This window comes from Plectropomus leopardus, chromosome 1 (assembly GCF_026936395.1).
Source record: "Plectropomus leopardus strain MGB_pleo_1.0 chromosome 1, ASM2693639v1, whole genome shotgun sequence".
Lineage (NCBI taxonomy): Eukaryota > Metazoa > Chordata > Actinopteri > Perciformes > Serranidae > Plectropomus > Plectropomus leopardus.
In genome coordinates this window covers 10302897-10323940 of record NC_142176.1, presented here as the reverse complement: position 1 = coordinate 10323940, position 21044 = coordinate 10302897, and the positions used below count along the sequence as shown (strand labels likewise).

Genomic DNA, 21044 nt, shown 5'->3' with positions numbered 1-21044 from the left:
TTAATGCTCCCAGTGCTTTTGGCCTGCTTTGCATAAAGTTTTTCTTTGAAAGTTTCTCTTAAGAACTGACACAATAATTACAGTGACACTGTCTTAACTTAAAAAAAGCTGTTTCTTTGCTTTAAGACATTTTACAGCATCAGGTGAATTATTTGATGTGTAGTCAGTCTGACTGGGTAGTTGAGGATAGAGCCAAAGGACAGAACTATTTAATAGTGACAGGATTATAACGTGCAATTGATTTATTTATATTTGGCCCTAATTTTTTGGCTAGCTTTAGTTCTGGCACAACTCTGTAGTTAATATTTTATAATGATCAGACATTGTGCCATCTAGTTTTTTATTTGAGTCGAATCTGCATCTGAACTTTGTAATGTTGTTTACTCACAGAGCTTTCAGCAGCTCCTGATGTTTGAACCTTCTGGCTGTTAAGATGAGTTATTTGTAACATAAACAGTGCCAGTTATATAAAATGTTAACACCGTTGCTGAGTCACTTATATATTGAATCTAGTTCTTGTGTGAAAATTGAACAAGTATTGAAACTAAATCTCACTGATTCACTTATGATATGCATCATTAAGGCTATTGCAAACATTATTCTTTTAATTTGCCTAAATCAAATTTGGGATTATTCATTCTTCTCTTGTGCTGCATGTTAATTTGTACTCCACTGTTTAAAGCTGTTTTTAACCATTGTGATCCAAAAAATGTGGTAAATCTACATGATAATTTTTGCACTGCATTTTGAAGACCAGCACATAGGGTCTGGTGCAAATTATCTGTAGTGCTGTGTTTCTTCCTAAATAGTGCCCTGTCCACTCCACCTGTGTCCTGTTTTTCAAAAAAATACACTCTCCCTGCAGTTACAAAGATTCATGGACTGCAGTCAGTCAGCCCTGCCTCGTAATGTCTCACACCCTCTTCCTTCTTGATTGGGAGCATTTGTATACTGTGCAGTATATTATATACAGTTTAGGTCCAGTAACTTACCAACAACACCATTCGCCTGGTCCAAACATCAGACCCCTGATCTGACAAATAATCACCTGTCCACAAAGCATTAGCATCCGCATCATATGAAACAGAAACCAAATAGATAAAACACTTCTCATTTTTGCGACAAGTTAGCTGTTAACCTGGAGGTGTGACATCAGTTGGAACAAAGGATTTAATTGGTCAAAAATATGTTTCCCCAGGGAGAAATCAGCTGAAATGGAGATACGTCCTAAATTTTTCCCCTGCACGAATGTTCTGCATGGGTATGCAAGCATTCATAAGAACCTGCAAAATTAGTTTCCGTCTGATTTTTCTGGACACATATCTGTGCTTGGTATGAAACTGCTTTTAATTATTGTATTTTCATATTTTATTGTATTCTATTATAATCCTATTTATATTTATATTTATATTTATATTTTTGTTCTATATCGACTTGTGTTTCTTTTACATCTTGCCTGTCTTGTCATAATGCCTTTAATGTCTTGTGTAAAGCTTTTACTTTACCTTGTTGGCAGGCGCTATACAAATAACATTTAGCTTGCTTCACTGACCTTAGATGGCGCTGGCTTAATTAGATAAGCACATTTATATCTACTTAAATGAAGCACCTAGTCACCTAGCAGAGGTCTTTGTCTTTCTTTGTTCATTTTAAAGTCATTTTCAGTCAAAGCAACCAAACATTAGTCAGGCTGGATGTACTTATGGTGACGTGGTATGATGGTAGATTAACTGTTATTTGAAAACACATTGGTAACATAATGTATAACTTCATGATTAAAGTATATAAAAGTAGACAGTGAACATGATTTTAAATAGAGGTTTTAGGTGTTATTATCCCATCCCAAAATCCCATTACATTATTTTGAGGTTGTAGTTTTGTCTCTTACCTTGATGTATTAAAAGAAAACCTAGTAAAAAATAGGTGTGATTTGCAGTCAGCAGTGACTTTAAGCATATTTTTTCTCTGTTTTGCCTTTAGGTCCAAATTGAGCTGTTGTTTTTCATACTCAGAACTGAGCTTCTGAAACACATTATACAATAGTTTCTGGGGCTGTTTACATAGCAACGATTTTTGCGTAAAATGTTGTTGCGGTTTGGCCTTTCGTTCACACAACAACAGCGCTTTGGGGGTCTGAAAACGCAAACTTTTGAAACCAGGTTCCAGAGTGCAATCGTTTGAAAAGACAACCCCTTCTGTTGCTGTGTAAACTGGCAGTGCAAAGATCCTGTGAGAACCATGGGTGCGAACGGTGACGTTAGGGCCACACTTTGCGCATCTTATATAGTGTGACATTACAAAGTTACACTGCCAACTACTGGCTTGTCATGCATACTACGGTGATTTCAGTTGTTTTTTGGATCCGTGATCATGAGACAGTTGTTGTAACCTGCATTAAATGTCAGGTGGCAAATATAACCTCGCCGTTCATTCGACAGTCTGTGAAGCAACGGAGGAATTACTCTTTGCCGGCTGAACAGGTTGAATTTATGAACTGTGACCTGTTACTGATTTTTCCACCTCAGTGGGGATGTAGTCTTGATGTGAGAGTGAACAAAGCATATATAGTAGTAGGTCAGTTACCTTTTTATGCAAATTCAGAGAGACAGATTGCTGTAATTCCTCTTCTCTTTGCTAGAAATGGAGAATGATACAGTTTTAGGCAGTGTTTTGTGAGGGTTTTTGTTTTTTTGCTGCATCACACATGAGTCTGGACATTAAAGCCTAATCAGCCAGAGAGCAATCTGCATATTTCACACTTCTTCAGTTACTGTCAATTTGACTCATAAAACTGCCAGAAATGCAGAAAGCTGGTGCGGTTAAACCCTTTGGCAATAATACTATGAATGTGACAAATATTAACCAAAATGACCTCGTTAAGTTTCTAATACAGGTTGAATATAATGTTTTAATTTCATCTAAAGATTAAAAAAATACATGTTTCAGTGAGGTTGCGCGTCATCTTTGCAAATGCTGTCATTGACATTTTTACTGATAGAGATACTGGCTGACCCACAGACTCCTGATTCCCATCACCTGGATTGGCTTGGTATGTTTCTATTTTGGTAATCAGCTCAAGCACACAATCCAATTACATGGAGGTTACAGTGGGGCTCTCTGGATGGGTACCTGCTTGTAAATGACCTGCAGAGAGATGTATGCTCATTGCCAGATTCTGTGCAGACCCATTAGTGTTTTATCTTGGCGTGTTAGTACAGATCCTTTTCTTATATACATAAGCCGATTTTACACAGAGATCGTGCCATAGAGCTGCTATCAAGTCCCTTTATTATGCAGCCTTCGCATTTTTACACAGAACCAAACAATGGCAGCGTCATACTGCTCTGGTGTGAGATTTTAGACAACATGCCTGCATTGTGGAAACAAGAGGTATGACGGATGTGACATTTACCACAACAGCGTCTACCTCTCGTGTGACACATGACATAAACATCAGCAGTGCTTCATGAACTATAACAATGGCATACTATGGCGATAACCATCATTTACTGCTCCTGTTATTAGGCGGCTGATCTTGTCCTCTGCTCAGAGAGCAAGAAGCTCCTGGACCTCATTGTTTTCCCAATTTGCGGACATTTACGAGCGCTACTCTTCTTTGAGTTAGTTGCTAACTGCTACTAGCTGCCTTTTAAATCTCTCACAGTGGGTTGTCCACGCAACACATTGGCAAAAAGACCCACTTGTCGTGCTCATGGTCCGGTCCCACCAGCTCTCCTGTTTTATTCACACACCATTTTGGTGCTGTTGCTACTTCCTATGGCAGCTTGAAATGCGACCACTCTGTCCTTTTATACAGACCAGAGAGGCGATATAGAGGCATGAAATTCCTGCCTCAAGCATGCACTATCATAATGGCTATTGATGTTGTCCAGTGCATGATTTAAAAGTATTTTTGTGTCTGCCTGGTAGTACTTTACCTTTAATACAATGTGGTGGTTGAATCCTATCTTTGTACAGCTAAGAATAATCAAATATATCCATCATGTTTTCACAAGAAGATCCATCTTGATTAGGAAATTCTCAGAAAAGGTAGAGAGTTTTGCATAGTGCACTGCTTTGTCTGTGAGGTGTGACTGCGGCTAATCATTTTAATTGAATAGTAATATATTGTTTTCTTTTAATAATTAACTATTTAGTCTATAGTCAGAACATTTTTTTAAGTTACAGATTTTAAAAATATGTCTAAGAAGTGCTTCTTTTGTCTGAAGTCAACAAACCCAAACATTCTCAGTTTAAAAGGAAATAAAACTGACATGAAATAAACAAACCACATCTTTGCTTTTGCCATGTGGTTTATTGTTTTAGTTATGTGTGGGGGGTCAGCCCAACCCCGGCGCTCTTACACCTACACTGTTCAACCAGTCAGCGCTTGTTTGATACACAGAGCCACAGCTATGCAGGGCATGTAGTTGAGATTTCGGAGGTGTTAAAATCTCCTCTGTGCGCTACGACAAACCCAGACTCCTCCCTGCTTCTCTGTGAGACAATTTAAAGCAACTTTGGAGGAGCATCTTTCAGCCCTTAATGAGATTTGGAGCACTGGGAACAGCGACGAGACAATAATCGTTATGACCAAATACCTACTTCAATGAAAAATAAAAACATGGCATCGTGTATTATGATTGTAATTATAGCGGGAACAACAAAGGTCTGGGCCCAGTGGCACACCAGTAAATACACATTGATAGTGGTGAAAGCTTTGTTTCTTTAATAGTGTGCTTTAAAATGCTGGTTTCTATCATTTGAATAGCTATGTTTTAATACTGATCTTCATCTCACTTCGGTAATTATTGTGATAATATCATGCACAGAGATTGTTCTGGCCTAGATAATCACACTGTGAAATTTTCATGTCGACACATGCCTAATTTGAGGGCATATCTCATTTATGCCTGAGCTGAGAAGCTTTTTTTATCTGTGCTGTTCAAACTATAATTACCTGTTCTGCTTTGTGACATAGGCAGTTGAAACATATGTTATTCATCATATGCTGTTATTCTTGCTGTAGAAAAAAAAAACAATGTATATTTAGTGAATTCCATGTGGGTTTCTTTTTTTGAGAATTGGCTGCATTTGTGTTGCTTAACAAGGACCCAGTGATGTTATAGCGTTTTTTTTTAAAGGGAAAAGAAAGTGACACTAGAAGTCGTATTTTCCGTTGCACCTGTTGTTATTTTCCAGCCCTTCCCATATAGCCCCTCTGAATACACACACAAGTTTATTGATTCAACTAACACACTTAAAACATATAAAACTTGGCTAAATAGAAGCAGTACTAAACAAATGTTCAAAATTTGGATCCATTATAACTCAAAAAGTTAACAAACAAAACAGATGTCTTTTGGTAGATGATTTGTTTCCCACAAATACACCATGGAAGCATTATTAGTAAAAGCCTTTGACATTTTACATTTCATATTTTAGCCTTGTGGCTGGCGGAGTTTTCCCCTACTCATGAAGCCAGAAACTATAGCTACATTAAACATAATAAATAGCATAAATTAGCCTAGCTGTAAACTGAGTTTTCCTCTTCTCATGAAGCCAGGAAACAGCAATATTTAACAAATGGTTATAAATTCTGCTTCATTATAGCTTGAAACATTTCACCTACAAAAACAGATGTCTTATACAAACACTTTCTTCTCACAACATGCTAATGTTATTAGCATAAGTCTATAACATTTCCTGTTGCATTAGTTTGCCTTGCAGACTTTTCTCTGCTTTTATAAGGCAAGAGTCAATCACAGACTTGGAATGCTATTTTATGTTGTTTTATTATTTTCACAATGTATTGTTGCTTATCTGTGTAATAAAAGTAAATAAAAGCTTCATCTACAGTGAGGAAAAAAGTTTTCAGTTTACAAATTAAACTGGAAGTCTGTGTTGCCGCAATGTGTAGTTCAATTTCTGGGGAGGGGCACATCATGCTGCCCAGTATACACTGTGAGATTTTGGGCTGTCTCAGATGACCAACCAATAAAATTTCAGCATGAAATGTTGCACTGATCAGTGTGACTGCTAAATGCTAGTAGATGCTAATACTTGCTCGAACCGCTCATTGCAAAATTGGCATGCTAAGTTGGCCTTTTTTCCCCAGACACGACTGCGTCCACATTCTCCTTCTCTTCTCTCGACTTTTCCTGACACACATAAATGCCACTACAGTGAGGGATCAATTTGTTTGTTTACAGTTTTCTATACCGCTACAGTGGCATAGATGGATGACGCATGTCGACAACGTTTTGTTCATGCGTGTTGACATCAGTGGATGTAGGCTCTTCCCTGCAATTCAGTAGGTGATGCCGTCGTACAGACTGCATACATCAAACTTGATGTTGTACCAAAGTTTATTAAGATCTATGTCACAGAGTGTAGCTTGCACTTAATTTAGAAAATTGCAAAAATCTTGCAGTCTGCAGGAGGCTTAAGGTACGCAAATTTGTGAATCCTGCAATGTCCAAGGAATAGCACACCTTACTCTGCCTTACTGCTGACTGGCTTACGCTGACATGCTCACCCTAACCCTAACATGTCCCAATCCAACCAACCAACCAACCAAGACTAAGAGCACTGGCCACTCAAAGGGAGAGTAAGGCGGGTCATTCTTTTGCTATTCAAGGATTCACAAATTGCGTAACATACACATCTGACCAGAGCCTATGCAATAGGTACGGTGTTGATTCAGTGCAGAAGCATAAATCTTGCTTAAGCAGTCAGCAAAATGGCTATACTATGCTCTGTTCCTGAACAGAAGCAGTGTCTGTATATAGACATCATCATACTCTAGTTTCTGTTTTGTGCACAGATGGTGTTCCTAACATTCGCATGCAGAAAACCACATTTACACCAGGTCTGATTTAGTTGTGTTCCCCTGCAAATCAACCAGAAATCGCTCTCCCTCTGTCCTTTTCTGCACTTCCATTGCAGCTTATGTGGCCCCTGTGATAGATTGCTGAATGAAACAGGATCTGTGAAAAAAGGACAAGCACTCTGGGAGTTGCACAGCCTGCATGCCTTTCGCTCAACAGGGCACTCACTGGGACATTTCCTCAGCGGGCCTTTTTCAAAAGGGCTTGCGCTGCAGTTCCAAGCTGAGGGCAGTACAGTAGGTCAACTGCCGATAGAGTTACAACCTCTCTTTTGTGGAGGTGTTGGACAAATTAGACCTCACAACTGTTTACCCAGTCAAACAGGGACAGCTGCATCTCTCCACCCTCCAAAACCTGCCACTGACTGTTGTTCCTTTGGGGAGCCATCTGTGAGGAATAAGCAGGCACGGTGATCAAATGATTGTTCAACAGTTTTACCTCTGTCACTGCTGCAACGGCCCCTTAACTGAATCAACATGAGCTCTGTGCATTATGTGATCCAGCTGCCATTTCGGACTGTTGTTTTAATGAGAGCTGAGAAATAGTTGATGGTGGAAAATGACTGCTTTACTGGGAACAACCAACCTTTAAGGACTAGAGCAGCATTTTAGATCCGGTTTTTGTATTTTACATCTCTTTATTTCCTGACGAAGATAAGACTTGGCATCTCTGGTTTGCTGTGTCATTACTGGACAAATGGGTCTATAGAATATTTCTTCAAGCTCTTCCATAATAGAGAGATTAATTTAATTGTACTCCCAGCAGTAATGAAGCAGAAAATATGCTGATACTCTCATACAATCTCTCTGGATGCTGTCATAGTTATCGGAGAAGCTTCAGGATTTGACTTGATAAGCCCATCAGGATGAGCAGTATTTACACAAGGCTAATAGTATGGAGATGTCGAGTGAATTTGTAAGAAGAGTTTGTGGTTTAAATGCTGTGCAGGTCTGCTGTTTTTGTAATTTTGCAAGTCTAAAACTAACATAGAGGTTAACTACTCAATATTTATTTAATATATAATATTTAACAAAAAAAATATGCATGCTTCTAGTATTAACAGTTCTTCATTTCACTTATTTAATTGTCTTTACAGAAAAAGAAGTGTGAGCAGTTTTTTTTTTAAATTTTAAAGCACTGGTTAATTGGAAGTGTACAAATAAGATATATATATATATTTTTTGTTTATTTTGAATTAAACAATTCCTACCAGAGATCTTAAAGAAAACGCATAGCTGAAATTATGGCTGCACAATATATTGTGGTTTTTTTTTCTATCATCATTGTGATGTCACCTCAAGCAATAATCTTATCCTGAAAGACTGCGATATTGCTCTCAGGGATTTTTTAGTCCTCTAAAGAAGAAGACTGCACTTGGAAATGTAGCTGTCATTCTTTTTCTGTCTTTCCTGTCTTTTTTTTATTCAACAAACAATTTGTTGTATTTTAGCAATAGGGACAGGAATTGATTAGATATTATCACGATACTTAAGTCACAATTCAGTATCGTTGTGCTTTTAAACATTGTGCAACAACATTGCTTCTCAAAATATCACAAAACTTCACTCAATTTTTTCCCACCCCCCACTTAGCAGTATACTGAACACAGCAGAAACACAAAACTGATAACACACTGTTTGCAGGTATTATCGTTTTGTGATCTTCAACATCAAATATTTTCCTTATATCCTGCAGCCCTTTTTGAAATACCAAATTTTTATGATTAAAATGCCTGGCTTGAATTTTGAAACATTTATCAGCAAAATTCTGCAGGTGCTCGTGAAAAATATTTCAGATATCCTCTTGAAAATTTTGGATGCATTTCTTTAGCTGAAAAATACAAAGCAACTGACTGCAAATCAGAAACAAGAACCCATGAAGATGATTTTGGAAGGAACATCTTTCCAGGGCTCCACTGTGAGCTGTTTGGATCTATTTTGAACGAAACACAAAGAGAATCATCAGAATTCATGCCTGTTTGAGGCCGTATTGATCTCCTCACCCTTACCACCACTCCAGAGTCTTTTGTGCTCAGGCGTCCTCATCCTTTGAGTTCTTTATCGCACAGGGAAAGATGAGAACTACTGATGTGAGTGTTAATTATTTACCTACATGCAGTGAGCTCTCAGGGGGACTGTAAGCATAAGATTTTCAGAAAACAGACTCTTTCTTGTACTGGTTCAGTACCCTCAACACTAGTGTCTTTACAGATTCTCAGGGGTTAAACCACAAGATGCAATGATACTTCCCTTTTCCCCCCAGAACAGAGAAGAATATCAAATATCAGTACTTCATCTATTTGATTGGTTGATGCCTCGTAACTGTCTGAGCTCTACCATGAGTACTTAATCATACTGTTGGCAGTGGTGTACAGTGCAATTAAATAAATTTAAACCATTCAAAAACATAACATTTTATCACTTTCAACACATGGTACACATAGACTGAATTAAAAAATAGTACCCTGGGGGTCCGAAAAGTGGGGATGAGAAACTGCCTTTAACTCCAATGCAGTAAACATTTTCCTAATGAGTTTATGGCCTAAATAACAACTTCAAAGTCTTCCTCAATACAGCATGATATTCATTTTGTAAATTATGTTCCTGTTTAGCAGAAAATAGACCACAAAGCCAGGTATGCTTTAGGGCAAAGCTACGTTGTGATGGAAAAGTCGCTACCACGTCGACTTGTCATTCTGGATAGAGACATAGCAATGTGAATCCTTGGCAATATGTTCATTTCAATTAGGAATGGGCATTTCATTAAACTTCCATATCACATACTCGTGTTAACTTATGATAGAGGACTTGAGTACTTTCACAAAGAAAATGTATGTAAATTGGCCGACAATGGAAAAAAGTGCAATTTGAAACTTTTACCCGACATTTACCCGATTAACCTATAAGTTAACATGAGAAATATTGGCAAACTTTCTGTCACTGTCGCTAACGTAACAGACGTTGGATGCAGCACTGAAGGAAGGTCTGTTGTTCAGTAGCCATAGTTAACATTTGGTTGGTTACAAATATTTTGTTTGTGCTAAAAGACACTGCAGGATTTGCTGTTTTTTTTTATGGTGAACTCATTTTGTTAGTCAGGTTGCTAGTATAAGTGGGCATGCATAGTGTCTCCAGATCCATCCTCTCATCTAAATATAGTCTTATCTGGCTCTAAAAAACAGTATAGCAACTGCCCAAATGCCAAAGCGGTAGTCCACAAACCACTGGGTGACGTGGCTATTTCCACTTCTTTTATACAATCTATAATGACACACAAAAAACAACTGCTTTTTTTCCTCAGAATATTTTTACAAATCCAAATACCATTGGTGTGGACAAACTAATTGGCTCATGCTGAAGGCGAGTACTGAAGAGCATTAATGGTAGTGATGCAGCTGCCAAGGCCAGCTGTATTTATATAGCATGTGTTATTCACAAGGGAAACTCAAGTGTGCTTTACATTAATAATTCCTCTCTGCATAATTTTGATGCAGCGTGTAAGTTAAAACACATATTAAAGGTGTTAAGGAGATTCTTTTTCACAGCCACTCACTCACTACAAACAAGTTGATGCTAACATTTCTCCTGTTACTCTCTGCAGTCAATCGCAAAGAAAGACTTGCATATATCGAGATGAAACCAAAAGGATGTTCTAAACCCTGAAATTGAGAAAGCAACCTTAATTTCTTGAGGTTCCATTTTGAGATTTCAATACATGTTGATCTGCAGTTTTTCCAAAATAAGACAAAACTGGGTCTTTCTCGGAATTAATTTGCTGAAAGATATGATACATGTCGACCTTTTTGCCTAAACTGTGTGAGCAAATACAACAAACTGATGTTCTCCTGACACATACACTGGTTCATTCATGTCCTTAAGCTCCTCTGCTAATGCAAGATTACCATTGTGTGCTCGAGTTGAAAAGGCACAGCTCCATAAACCATGTGGGGGTGTGTGAGGCCAGCTACTCCTTATTTATCAGCAGTGACACTATCAGCAGCGCCTTGTGAAAAGAGAGCCAGTCATTCAGAACAGTGGGGCCACCTTGGCTGTCAAAGCAGGATTTAAGCTACATTTCCCATGGTTGCCATGACGACTGTGGGAAGTGATTATGAAGAGAGGGTTTCGGAGAAGAGCTGTCACACCAGTGGGTATTACCGTAGTGGTTTGCGCAGTGATCATCAGAGAATAACTGGCTTGTGATCAAATGGGGGTTTTTTTTGTTTATTTGTTTTGTGCCAAATGAAATACTCTGTTCTGTGATGGCAAAGCCGTAATGCTGGTGTTTCTATGTCAGAATTATTAGACTAATACAACTGTTTTCTCTTTTCTTTCTAGGGCAAAATGTGGTTAAATGGGACAGGAACGAGTAAACCGTGAGGATTCTCTAACCCCTGCCCCTGAGTCCCAACCGTCTGAGAGGGTGTCGGACCTCACTGAGGCAATCCTGGGCCGTTGGCACTAAAATGTCCCTAAGTGGTGGCACTGCAGGCGGGAAAGGTGTGGACTCTAATGCGGTGGACACTTATGATAGCGGCGATGAGTGGGATATTGGTGTTGGAAATCTGATTATTGACCTTGACGCGGACTTAGAGAAGGACAAACTTGAGATGTCTGGCACCAAGGACGGCATGGCGGCACCACCCAGTGCAGTGGCAGCGTTGCCCGACAACATCAGGTTTGTTAGTCCAGTGTCTGGCTCTCAAGGCAAGGAAAGCAAATCCAAATACAAGCGCAGTAAGAACTCTAAAGACAATAGTAGCAAAGCTTCAGCCGGAGATGGGGGCAAAAAAGAAACCACAGGACGGACTCAAGGGGAGCCAACGGGCACAGCAGCGAGCGCAGGAGCTGCTGCCAACAATTCCACCTCTGGGAAGAACATGGAAAAAGGGGGCAAAGCCTCCAGAGGTGTTCTGGGTGGTAAAAAAGAGAAAGAAGGGGCTAGTGGGAAAAGTAAGAAGGACAAAACTGATGGAGCCCCAGTTGTGGCAATAGCTGCCGCGGAGAAGGATGTTGTGTCTCAAGCCCAAGTTGCTTTGGGGAATAGTCGTAATGCGTCCTTTGAGAACACACAATCAACAGACTTGGCAGATGCCAATCAAATGGGGAATATTGCACTTGAACCTGTAGGGATAGTACCAGCATTGACCACAAAAACTGAACCAGAGGAGGTGGAAAATGGTAACAGTGAATGCAAGACGTTAAAGAAGGTGAAAAATGAAAAGGTACGTTTTTTTCCCTTTTTACTCTGTTTTGATGCTGCATGTATTTGTTCCATGTTACATTTTTTCGGTGACTAGTAGCTACTAAATTCAGGCTTTGCTGGCGATTTGTGGAATTGTCAGTTGGTACATTATTTTTGAAGTCACTGATGACATCAATAGTTTATATGCATAATATGATTTGATTTGCAGCTTTAAATGCAATTGTATCAAAAAGAAATTAATTCTGGTAATTACCCGCTTAACAAACATACTCTAATATCCTTTTAACACCAACATTAGCACCTGTATGCCAGCTGTTTAAGCACAGGAAAAGCCATTAAAAATAGCTGACAGACTCCTTTGCCATTGCCACTAGACCAGATAAGTACGCCTTTGTGTTTTCTTTTTCTGGTGTAACATAACTCACACACTTGCTGAAAAACAGGGTTATATCCTTTTTTCACCAAAATTAGCCTGTGTATATTTTTTTAAAACATGGGAAAAACAGTTAAAAATAAGCACCTTTCCCATTCCTAGCAGACCAAAGCTGTGTACACGGCTCGGCAGCAGGTGAGTATGCCTTTCTGTGTGTGCTTTTTTATTTTTTTATTTTTTTTTCAACTTATGTGTCATATTTGATGTCACGACCACGCTGGAAAACAGGGTTTGTAAAGAGTAGAAAGCAGCATGGAGACCAGTGAAAATGTTGGAATGGTTTCTTCTTTTTTAAAACACTTTCGTGCTCAGTCCCTCTTTTAAACTCGGTGTTGGCTTGGTTTTGAACAATGTTCGAACACTGCTTGGAAGGGAGACAGATGGTATTTTGTGGCGGCCTGTCATTGCATTGCACCGGCAAAGTGGCTAAAACTAGCATGTCCATGTAGCTGTCATAATTTCATCGTTGCTGGATGAATTGGAGCTGATTGGAGCCTGAACCAATAAATGCCTGTGACTACTGCAGAGTCACTGGTCGTGGGAATACATGCTGATTGTAACTTTTCCCTTTAAATACAAAAGCCAGATGTCAGTTGGTGTTGGGAATGGGGGGAGTTATTGATACAGCATAGTACTGTGATATTTTGCGGTGTAATATTGTTTCAATACACAGAAGTCAAGTATTGTTTTTTTTCCCTAAATTTTATTTATAAAAATGATTAATGATGCAAAGCAAGTGAAACTTTGGGTAGCCTACAGTAATAAAGTAAATTGCTTTATCAGTCCACTAGATACATTTTGCTGTGATAAAAATGATTTAAGTGAGATGAGCAGACTGAAAACTTTATCTTGTTAGATTAAACAGATGCTGAAAGTTTTCCTTTGGAAACACGATTTGCAGTTGTAAAAAGGTGATAAATCCTAATATATATCGCAATGTACTGTATGTTATCGCAGTACTCAGCAAAATGTTTTAAATAAACATAAATAATGACAATAATAAATAACAATAATTTGTCGTTACCCAAATATCGTAACAATATTGTATCGTGAGGCCTCTGGTGATTCCCACTACTTTTGGGTGTTAATGATTTTTTTGTTTTTAAGTGCAAAAGGGGGTTAAATGAAGCTATGCTAGATTGCCTGATAACATATTTTGGAGGTTGCTGTAAAAGTCCAATTTTGCCCTGACCTCAGTTATTAAAATGACGTTAGCAACAACTTGGTTATCTTTTATTTTCTTGAAGCTAGAAACAATTAAACAACTATGCGCCTGCATTTGTCTGTGAAAAGCATCTTAAAAACAATACGGGCTTTCATCAATTTAATGATCACGGTATGAATAAATACTATAGGAGCGAACACAGTAGGGTTCTTGAAGTTGTTGCTTTGTTATAGCCTGTCGTTACAGCAGGCTTAGAGATGCACTCCATTCCCTGAAGCCATCTGACATGTGATGCATAAAAAAGACCTACTGCTGTTTTCTCTTTTATTACCACACGGTGAATAAGGGCACCCTTGACGAATATGATGCTGAGACCAGCTACAGGAAATGTTTTCCTTCCCCTCCTCTTGACAGCAGAGGCTTGATTCATTTTAAAAGAAAGTGCCTTCATGTTTTAAAAATGTCTCATGCCATGTTGAAAAATTAATACTAGCCAACATCAGTTGCAATTAACCGTGGAAGTGCTATGTGCTGTACACGAGCCAGTAAAACCAAGCAGTGATGTCAGACAAGATTATAATAGACATTGTCAGCCGTATACATCAGTGAGTAAAAGTAAATGTCACATCATGTTCCACCTTTTTTTTTTCTTCATGCAATTTCTGCACTGACATTATCTTACAAGAACAATATAAAGATCCGTGTAGCAATTCACCCACACTTATCTTGTTCACTCATAGAGTTGATCTATCGCTGTGTCTATTGTATGCCTCATAGCAGCCTTTTCATGCTCTGGCAGTATAAAAGACAGCAGAGCAGGGAGGTGCTGAGGACTGTTTTTGTCTGTCATCGTGTTCCATTCTTAATCCCACAAGCCCCAGCAATGCCTGGTGGAGCAGTGTGTGGGGGAGGGAGCTGGTGCAAAGCACGCCTTCGTCGTTTTTCCTGCTGCTCTGAAAGTGGCGTGGGGGATGGGCGGTGAGGAAGCCTGTTTGATTCCTTAAATCCAGGACACCCAGTCATGAACACAAGCTGTAGAGTCTCCTTGGGCTGACTGCTATGAAAGCAGAGATTCAGGGAAGTCTTTGTAATCATAATGTATTTAGAATGAAAAGGCTTTTGAGGGAGAAGCACATGAATTGGTTTTCAACACTGAATAAAGGAGAGAGGTCACAAGTGCTTTCAAAAATCTAGCTGGTGAAAGGTATCCTTGAAAATGTGATGGAAAGAAATAAAGGATTTGATTATATTGCTGAACACATCCATTTTGGCATAAAGAGCGGTTTTTATGTTGCAGTAAATGGCTAAAAATGCTTTTTAAAAAAGTGTACTTTTCTCAGAGAACAAAACAAAATCTCTTTTAAGCATTCTGTGTCATATGTTCTTTGTAACTCGGTTTGCTTTGTTTGCCTCAACATGGAGGAAGAGATGCAGAGCATCAACAGAAAGGGTGGATCAAAACCTAGTGTTGACCAATGATGTTGTTAATGCGCATTTAAATGACCACAGCCTTATAATTTTGAGATCGGGTAAAGGGCAAGATTAAGGAAAAAAATAGACATTATGAGGAAATAAGTTGTGATGGACATGGAACATCCTGGATGTAGTAAAAGAACTGGATACCATGTTTTGAAAAGATGTCCATCCATTGAAAGTTGCTCACCAGACTCGTACCTACAAAAAAATTCTCTAAGGGCTCCTGTGTGCTCAATGTTAGATATGGACATCGATAGAGCCTTCTGTCCAGACTATGTGTTCATTTTGTCCATATTTGTGCACGTTTTCTTAAAGTTTATGGATACGGACATCACAGACAGTACCACCGGAGATCATGGGGGCACTGTTGTGTAGTTCAAGTGAGATACAGCCATAGAAGACGAAAAGACATTTTAATGATGACACTACAGAACAAATCAGTAATATAGTAAAAAGAATCCCCAGTCCACAACGCCGCCTCTCTTAAAAGGTATGTCATTACGACCTCCTTCAGCTAACACGTTTTTTAATATGGTGGATGCTAATCCTGCATTAGTTCATGTGTTCAACCAATCAGTGTAAACCAAGGTAACTCTTGGTTCCTTTAGTGCTGGGAGAGTACCTTCTTTAAAATAGGAGCTAAATATTTCCCTCAAAATGGAGATCTAACAATAATGATCATTTTTCTTGTGGTGTAAGCAAAGTACAAAGGAGGGTTCTTAGAACTAAGAAGAATGTTTATTTGGCCTAAAAGTGTCTACTGTTACAATTTTCATAAATCATACAGGTTTATCTTCAAGTAGGTTTTCCCGTACAAGGATTTTACCTCAGTGATCAGTACACGACAATAAACACAGCAGAGTAAATAAAAGATAAAAACAAATCATGTGAGGAGTCAAGATGCCTAAATAAAACAATACAAATTGGCGATAAAAAATGTTCTTTTGTTACAATTGTGTATGTGAGAAAGTTGCACATCATGCAACCTGCAGTTCCAGCTGTGGCCACTACACAAAAAAAATCACAGTTTGAATTGAAACCATGCTGGTTCTTAACAGATGCTCCCCTTGAAAACAGTAAAAGCGAAGGCTGCTGCAACCGACAGAAGTTTTACGGTCATGTAGACTGACGGAAACCACACCACATCACTCGTTCTGGCTGTTACATCCCACCCAAATCTCCACCATCACATCCAGACAGAAAATCTCCATGCCTAAAATGAGCATTTCGCATTTTTCGGCAGATGATGAGACAGTAGAATCCCATGTCTTTAATTCACACTAGCCACAGCAGCTAGCATTCAGTGGCCACAGGCTGGATTATTTGGCAGTATGCTCAAACTGAAAAATTGATACTGAATCTGACGAGACACAACTGAGGGAAAAAATGATTGCTGACATGACTCACGACGTCCCATCAGTGCCCTGTTGCAGAATCAGGGAATCCTACTCACTTCCTAATGTGATGGGACAGCTTTTTGGGGGTTGAGGTTAAAAGAAATCTCAGTATTTATCTATTTGTAGTCCTTGATGCTTGTGAAATTATGCTCTTGAATTTCTTACCTTCTTCAATGATTTGACAGCTTAATAATAATATGAAGCTTATATCTGTACTAGTTTTAATTAAGTTGTAGATATATAATTGAATATGAATAGTTAAAGTAAATAAAACAATTAAACATTATTTAAAACAAAACAAAAAAGCAATTGCTTTTGGGAGTAGATTTGGAAATACATCATCTTCATCCCAACCTGTTTTCTAAGAGCACTAGCTGTCGCATGTCCAGTTTAATCCAAGCACTAATCAGTATGTGTCTCACCAGCAGTCTTGTTCTCCATTGCCGAGGTGTAATAGCGAGGCTACATTGTCTGTGTCCTAAGTTAAAGCTCCCTGAAGCATTGCTTCTTGGATGCTGAATAAATCATCTCTACTTCCTTCGTACAAGTGCTAACCACCTCTGAGTGTGTCTCACTCTCCCACCTCTCATTATACCAATCTAGAGGAGTAAGGCATTCGTTAGCTGCCTCGATGTGCCACTGGCCTTGATAAATGGAGCAGCTCTCATGGAAAATTACATCGGCAGTGCCGCTTTGAAAAGTGGCGAGAGAGAAAGGGAAGGCAGCACTTGAATGAAAGAGCACAGCCACCGCTCGGCGTTGGATGCTGATGTCCAGCTCGGGTAGTGGAGGGATCTCATGAGAGCTAGCTTGAGTTTTTTCTCTGTGCCTCTCTGTGTCTGGCTGACTGCTGCTATTGTGTTACAGCTCATTCCTTTTAAGTAGTGCCAGGGCTTTTAAAGGCTCTGGAAGAGAAGAGAGACTGTGACTTATTTTAAGAAGGGAGTAAATTACATCAAGAAGCTCACTACAAAGTGAGGCTGTTAGCTTACCTGTCCCCGTTCTAGTGAAGCAGAGTTGTTACTTCATTAACAGACTGACAGTACTGAGGGGCTAGTTCAAATATGTTAGATCTCCTTTACATCTTGTGTATCTATCAGACATTTTAGTGATGTATTAAGCTGTCAGTGTACTCTGTCAGAACTGCTTATCGGACGGTCAGATTGCTTTGGAAACCCCCTTCCCCCAACACTCCCCTTTGACATTGAATTAGCGAACCACAGTAACATCCTGAAACGAGCAATTCAACATTTACTGACACTTCGTGCTGTGATTGCTCAACACTTCAAAATTGAGAAAAGAGGTTTGAACTCGGGATGTTCACAACAGCTAATTTCCCAGATGTTTAAGCAGATGTTGAAATCCATTTTTTTTGTACCTTTCTGAAATATCACTGAAGTATACCGTAGGGGTGAGAATCATCAGAGGGCCCACAATACAATATTATCACAATACGTCGGTCATGATACCATATTATTGCAATTTTAAACACTATGAACGTTACACATTAACTTGGTAAATAAAAGAAGACAACATTTATCAAAGCAGTATTATAAAGGAAAATATATCTTTAGGAAACATGTCTGATTATTAAAAAAAGCCTCCCTCATTGGATAAGCGCTGTTGGTTAAAAAAAATAATAGTTTTAATAATGTATTTAGCTTAGCAGTATTTCTGATGCTGACTAGGGAGGAGGAATAAGGGTAGTGCCTATTTTAGAGTTATCCTGTAATTGATCTTTACAAAACACTGTGGTTGCAAGCATTAAATGTTTTAATGTCTAAAAAATTTAATTTGTGGGATGAACTTGGAGCATATTGCAAATACTTTTTTACACCATCAACGTTAATGGAGCAGAGCATCAGTGATGCCAGCAAACTAGACCACATGACCAACACACACTGCAGTATTTAACAACTTGAACCAACCTTGAAGATAAAATATAATATATATAATAACTATATGTTCAGTCTGTTTACTTTAAAATCCCTGCGCCTGGTCCACTCAGCACCTTGACTTTCCCCAGAGCTCAAAATTTTAAATAATTAATGCTTCAAGATGCGTCATTAATCGTTTTACAATCGAATCGTAGCCCTCTGAATCATTTTATAAATGTTAGGTGCCTAAAGATTCCCACCTCTAATTCATATAATCAATGTTCAATTCTAGAGAAAGCTGATGAATTACAGCTTTGACTTGTAGTTGCTGTTGTGAAATCTGTGCTGTTGCCTCTGCTGTTTTGAAGCATTCACCCTCAGGGAGTCCCTCTCTACTACAGGAAGAAAACATTTGACACTAATTGTTTTCCACGTCTGCCATTAGCAGCTGCCTTCACAATAATGTGAAATGGTTTGAGCTTGTAGGCAAAACAAAACACTAGATTACCCAAAGTGTGAAAATAAAATAAAATAAAATGTTGAACATTTTGTCGTTTTTAATGACTGAAAAGCCGTTAAAATGGATTTAAAAATACTTGTGTTGATGTTAACATCGGTTGGCTGTTTTATATTTTCATTTAGTGTGAACGCGAGTGTCCCAGGGATACTCCTTTTTTTCAGCAGACTAAGACGCATACCGTGCATACCACTCATTTTCTGGGTTTAAAGTGTCTTATCCCTCACTGACATGCCATTGCAAATCAAAACAGCAAAAACAATCAGTGTAAATCAGAATGGCTTGTGCAATCACATCATGGGAAAAAAATGCACTGCAGCAGAAAATGCCAATATTCAAATGTCATTTTAATAGGACATCCAATATTTTAACCTTTTAACCTCACATAAATACATATAGTGTTAAAAACAACAACTTTATATTCTATAATAAAACATCAAAGTACATGTTTTCCACCACTTCTTTTGTATTTTATTGTTCATCAGATGAACAACCTCGCAGTACTTTAACAGAGGACTGATCTGAGATGGGTATGAATTTTTAATATTTCCATCTAAAGCTGCCACAAAACATACACACACCTTCCAAGATTACTTGGCTCTCTCTTAGCATTTGGTAGAAACCCCAAATGCTGCCAGATTATAGCAGTTTCAATGTTTGGGTTTTTTTTTTCTTTTTGTCAAAGTGAGTCAGTGACGATAATAAAAAAGAAACTGTTTTTCAATATGTAACCTTCACAGATAACGCCTCACTTGTACAATTTGTACATTGCTGGACCCTAAAAGACATAAATGTAGACATAACTGAAGTTGGTTTAAGTTTGTCTTTATCTAATAGTCTTTTAATTAGCTTATTTTCATCACTAAAAAGCAAGCTATAGATATACATAGGGTAAATTCCAGTATTTATGCATCCACTTAGTTGGAGTCAAGAACCTTTAACATTTCTGACATTTTTAGATTTACATTTCTGTACAACAGTTGTAGCATAAACCACCATTTACCAGATTCCCCAGCCCACACAGCAGACCACAGAATCAGATATTGACTTAGAAGACGACGACGCGGCCCACAAAGTTTATAATTTTGTTGCTCAGGAAATCCTAGTCGAGAGGAACCGCAGGCTTTTTGTTTGAAAATATTCAACACTGGAAGCAGGTCTTTCCAGTCATAAACACTGCTGCCTGTAGTCACCTTGACCTCGGTGGATGTTTAGCTTGATTTGTGTCCCATCTCTCCGCTTCCTGGAGGCTTTTGGGGATTTGTTGTCACTTTTGATATTGAGTATAATGTAAGCTTGCTTTTACCGCAAGTGCAATCTGGAATAATGAAAACTTTGAAGGAAAAGTTGTGGTTGGAATGAGTGCGACTGGTCTTAATAGTGAAAAGATCTTATTCAGCAATGACAGAGGTTTTTCATCTACCCCTTTTTTTCCACCCCTAAAAACTGGCAGCATAATGTTATCACAAACTGTACATACTGATTCTGACCTATCTTGACACGTTTTCCATGACACACAGTCTTAAACAACAGAATACTGTTCGTAAATTATGCCTGGCAATTTCCCCACAGCTAATCAAGATGCATATAAATCTTAAGACTCCATGCTGGGAGTGTGAATGCCATATATATATTGCTTCTTTTTTATTAGAATAACTCACTTATTCAATGAGTAATAGCACCGTGTGACTCCCACTTTCAAGTATTTAGCTATTAGCTTTTTATACTCATAATCTCAACACAGCCCTTCTGTATTTTGTAATACAAAACAGTCATTTTATTTAAGTTTATTCCATCTTGCCCCTTTTCATGTGGTGGAAAAGTTGCCCTATGAAATAGGACATTCCTCAGTACCCTGAAACGTCACCTGTTTGTTGTTGTTTACGTACGTGGATACGGTGAGTGTTGACAGACATTGCGAATATACCGCCTTCTGCTCTGGTGGTTTCTCTTGCGTGGGTTACAGGAATCCTTTTGTGGTTCTCAGGACGCAGTTTTACACTACCAGTTGATCAAAAAAAGAAAAACTGCCTTATCACCCAAAGTATCCACATAAAAGGGGTCTTTATATATTCTCGCACAAC

At 38.6% G+C, this 21044-nt stretch overlaps 1 protein-coding gene across 3 annotated transcripts in view; it reads left to right on the top strand.

Annotated features, from left to right (window-relative positions):
- Window positions 1-21044, top strand: part of znf609b (zinc finger protein 609b) — a 111347-nt gene that overhangs the window by 23128 nt on the left and 67175 nt on the right. For all 3 annotated transcript variants that reach the window (XM_042491447.2, XM_042491438.2, XM_042491455.2), the window contains exon 2: window positions 11228-12114. In XM_042491447.2, the coding sequence (XP_042347381.1) occupies window positions 11356-12114 (759 nt within the window). In that variant the 5' untranslated portion in view covers window positions 11228-11355. The remainder of the gene's footprint in view (window positions 1-11227; window positions 12115-21044) is intronic.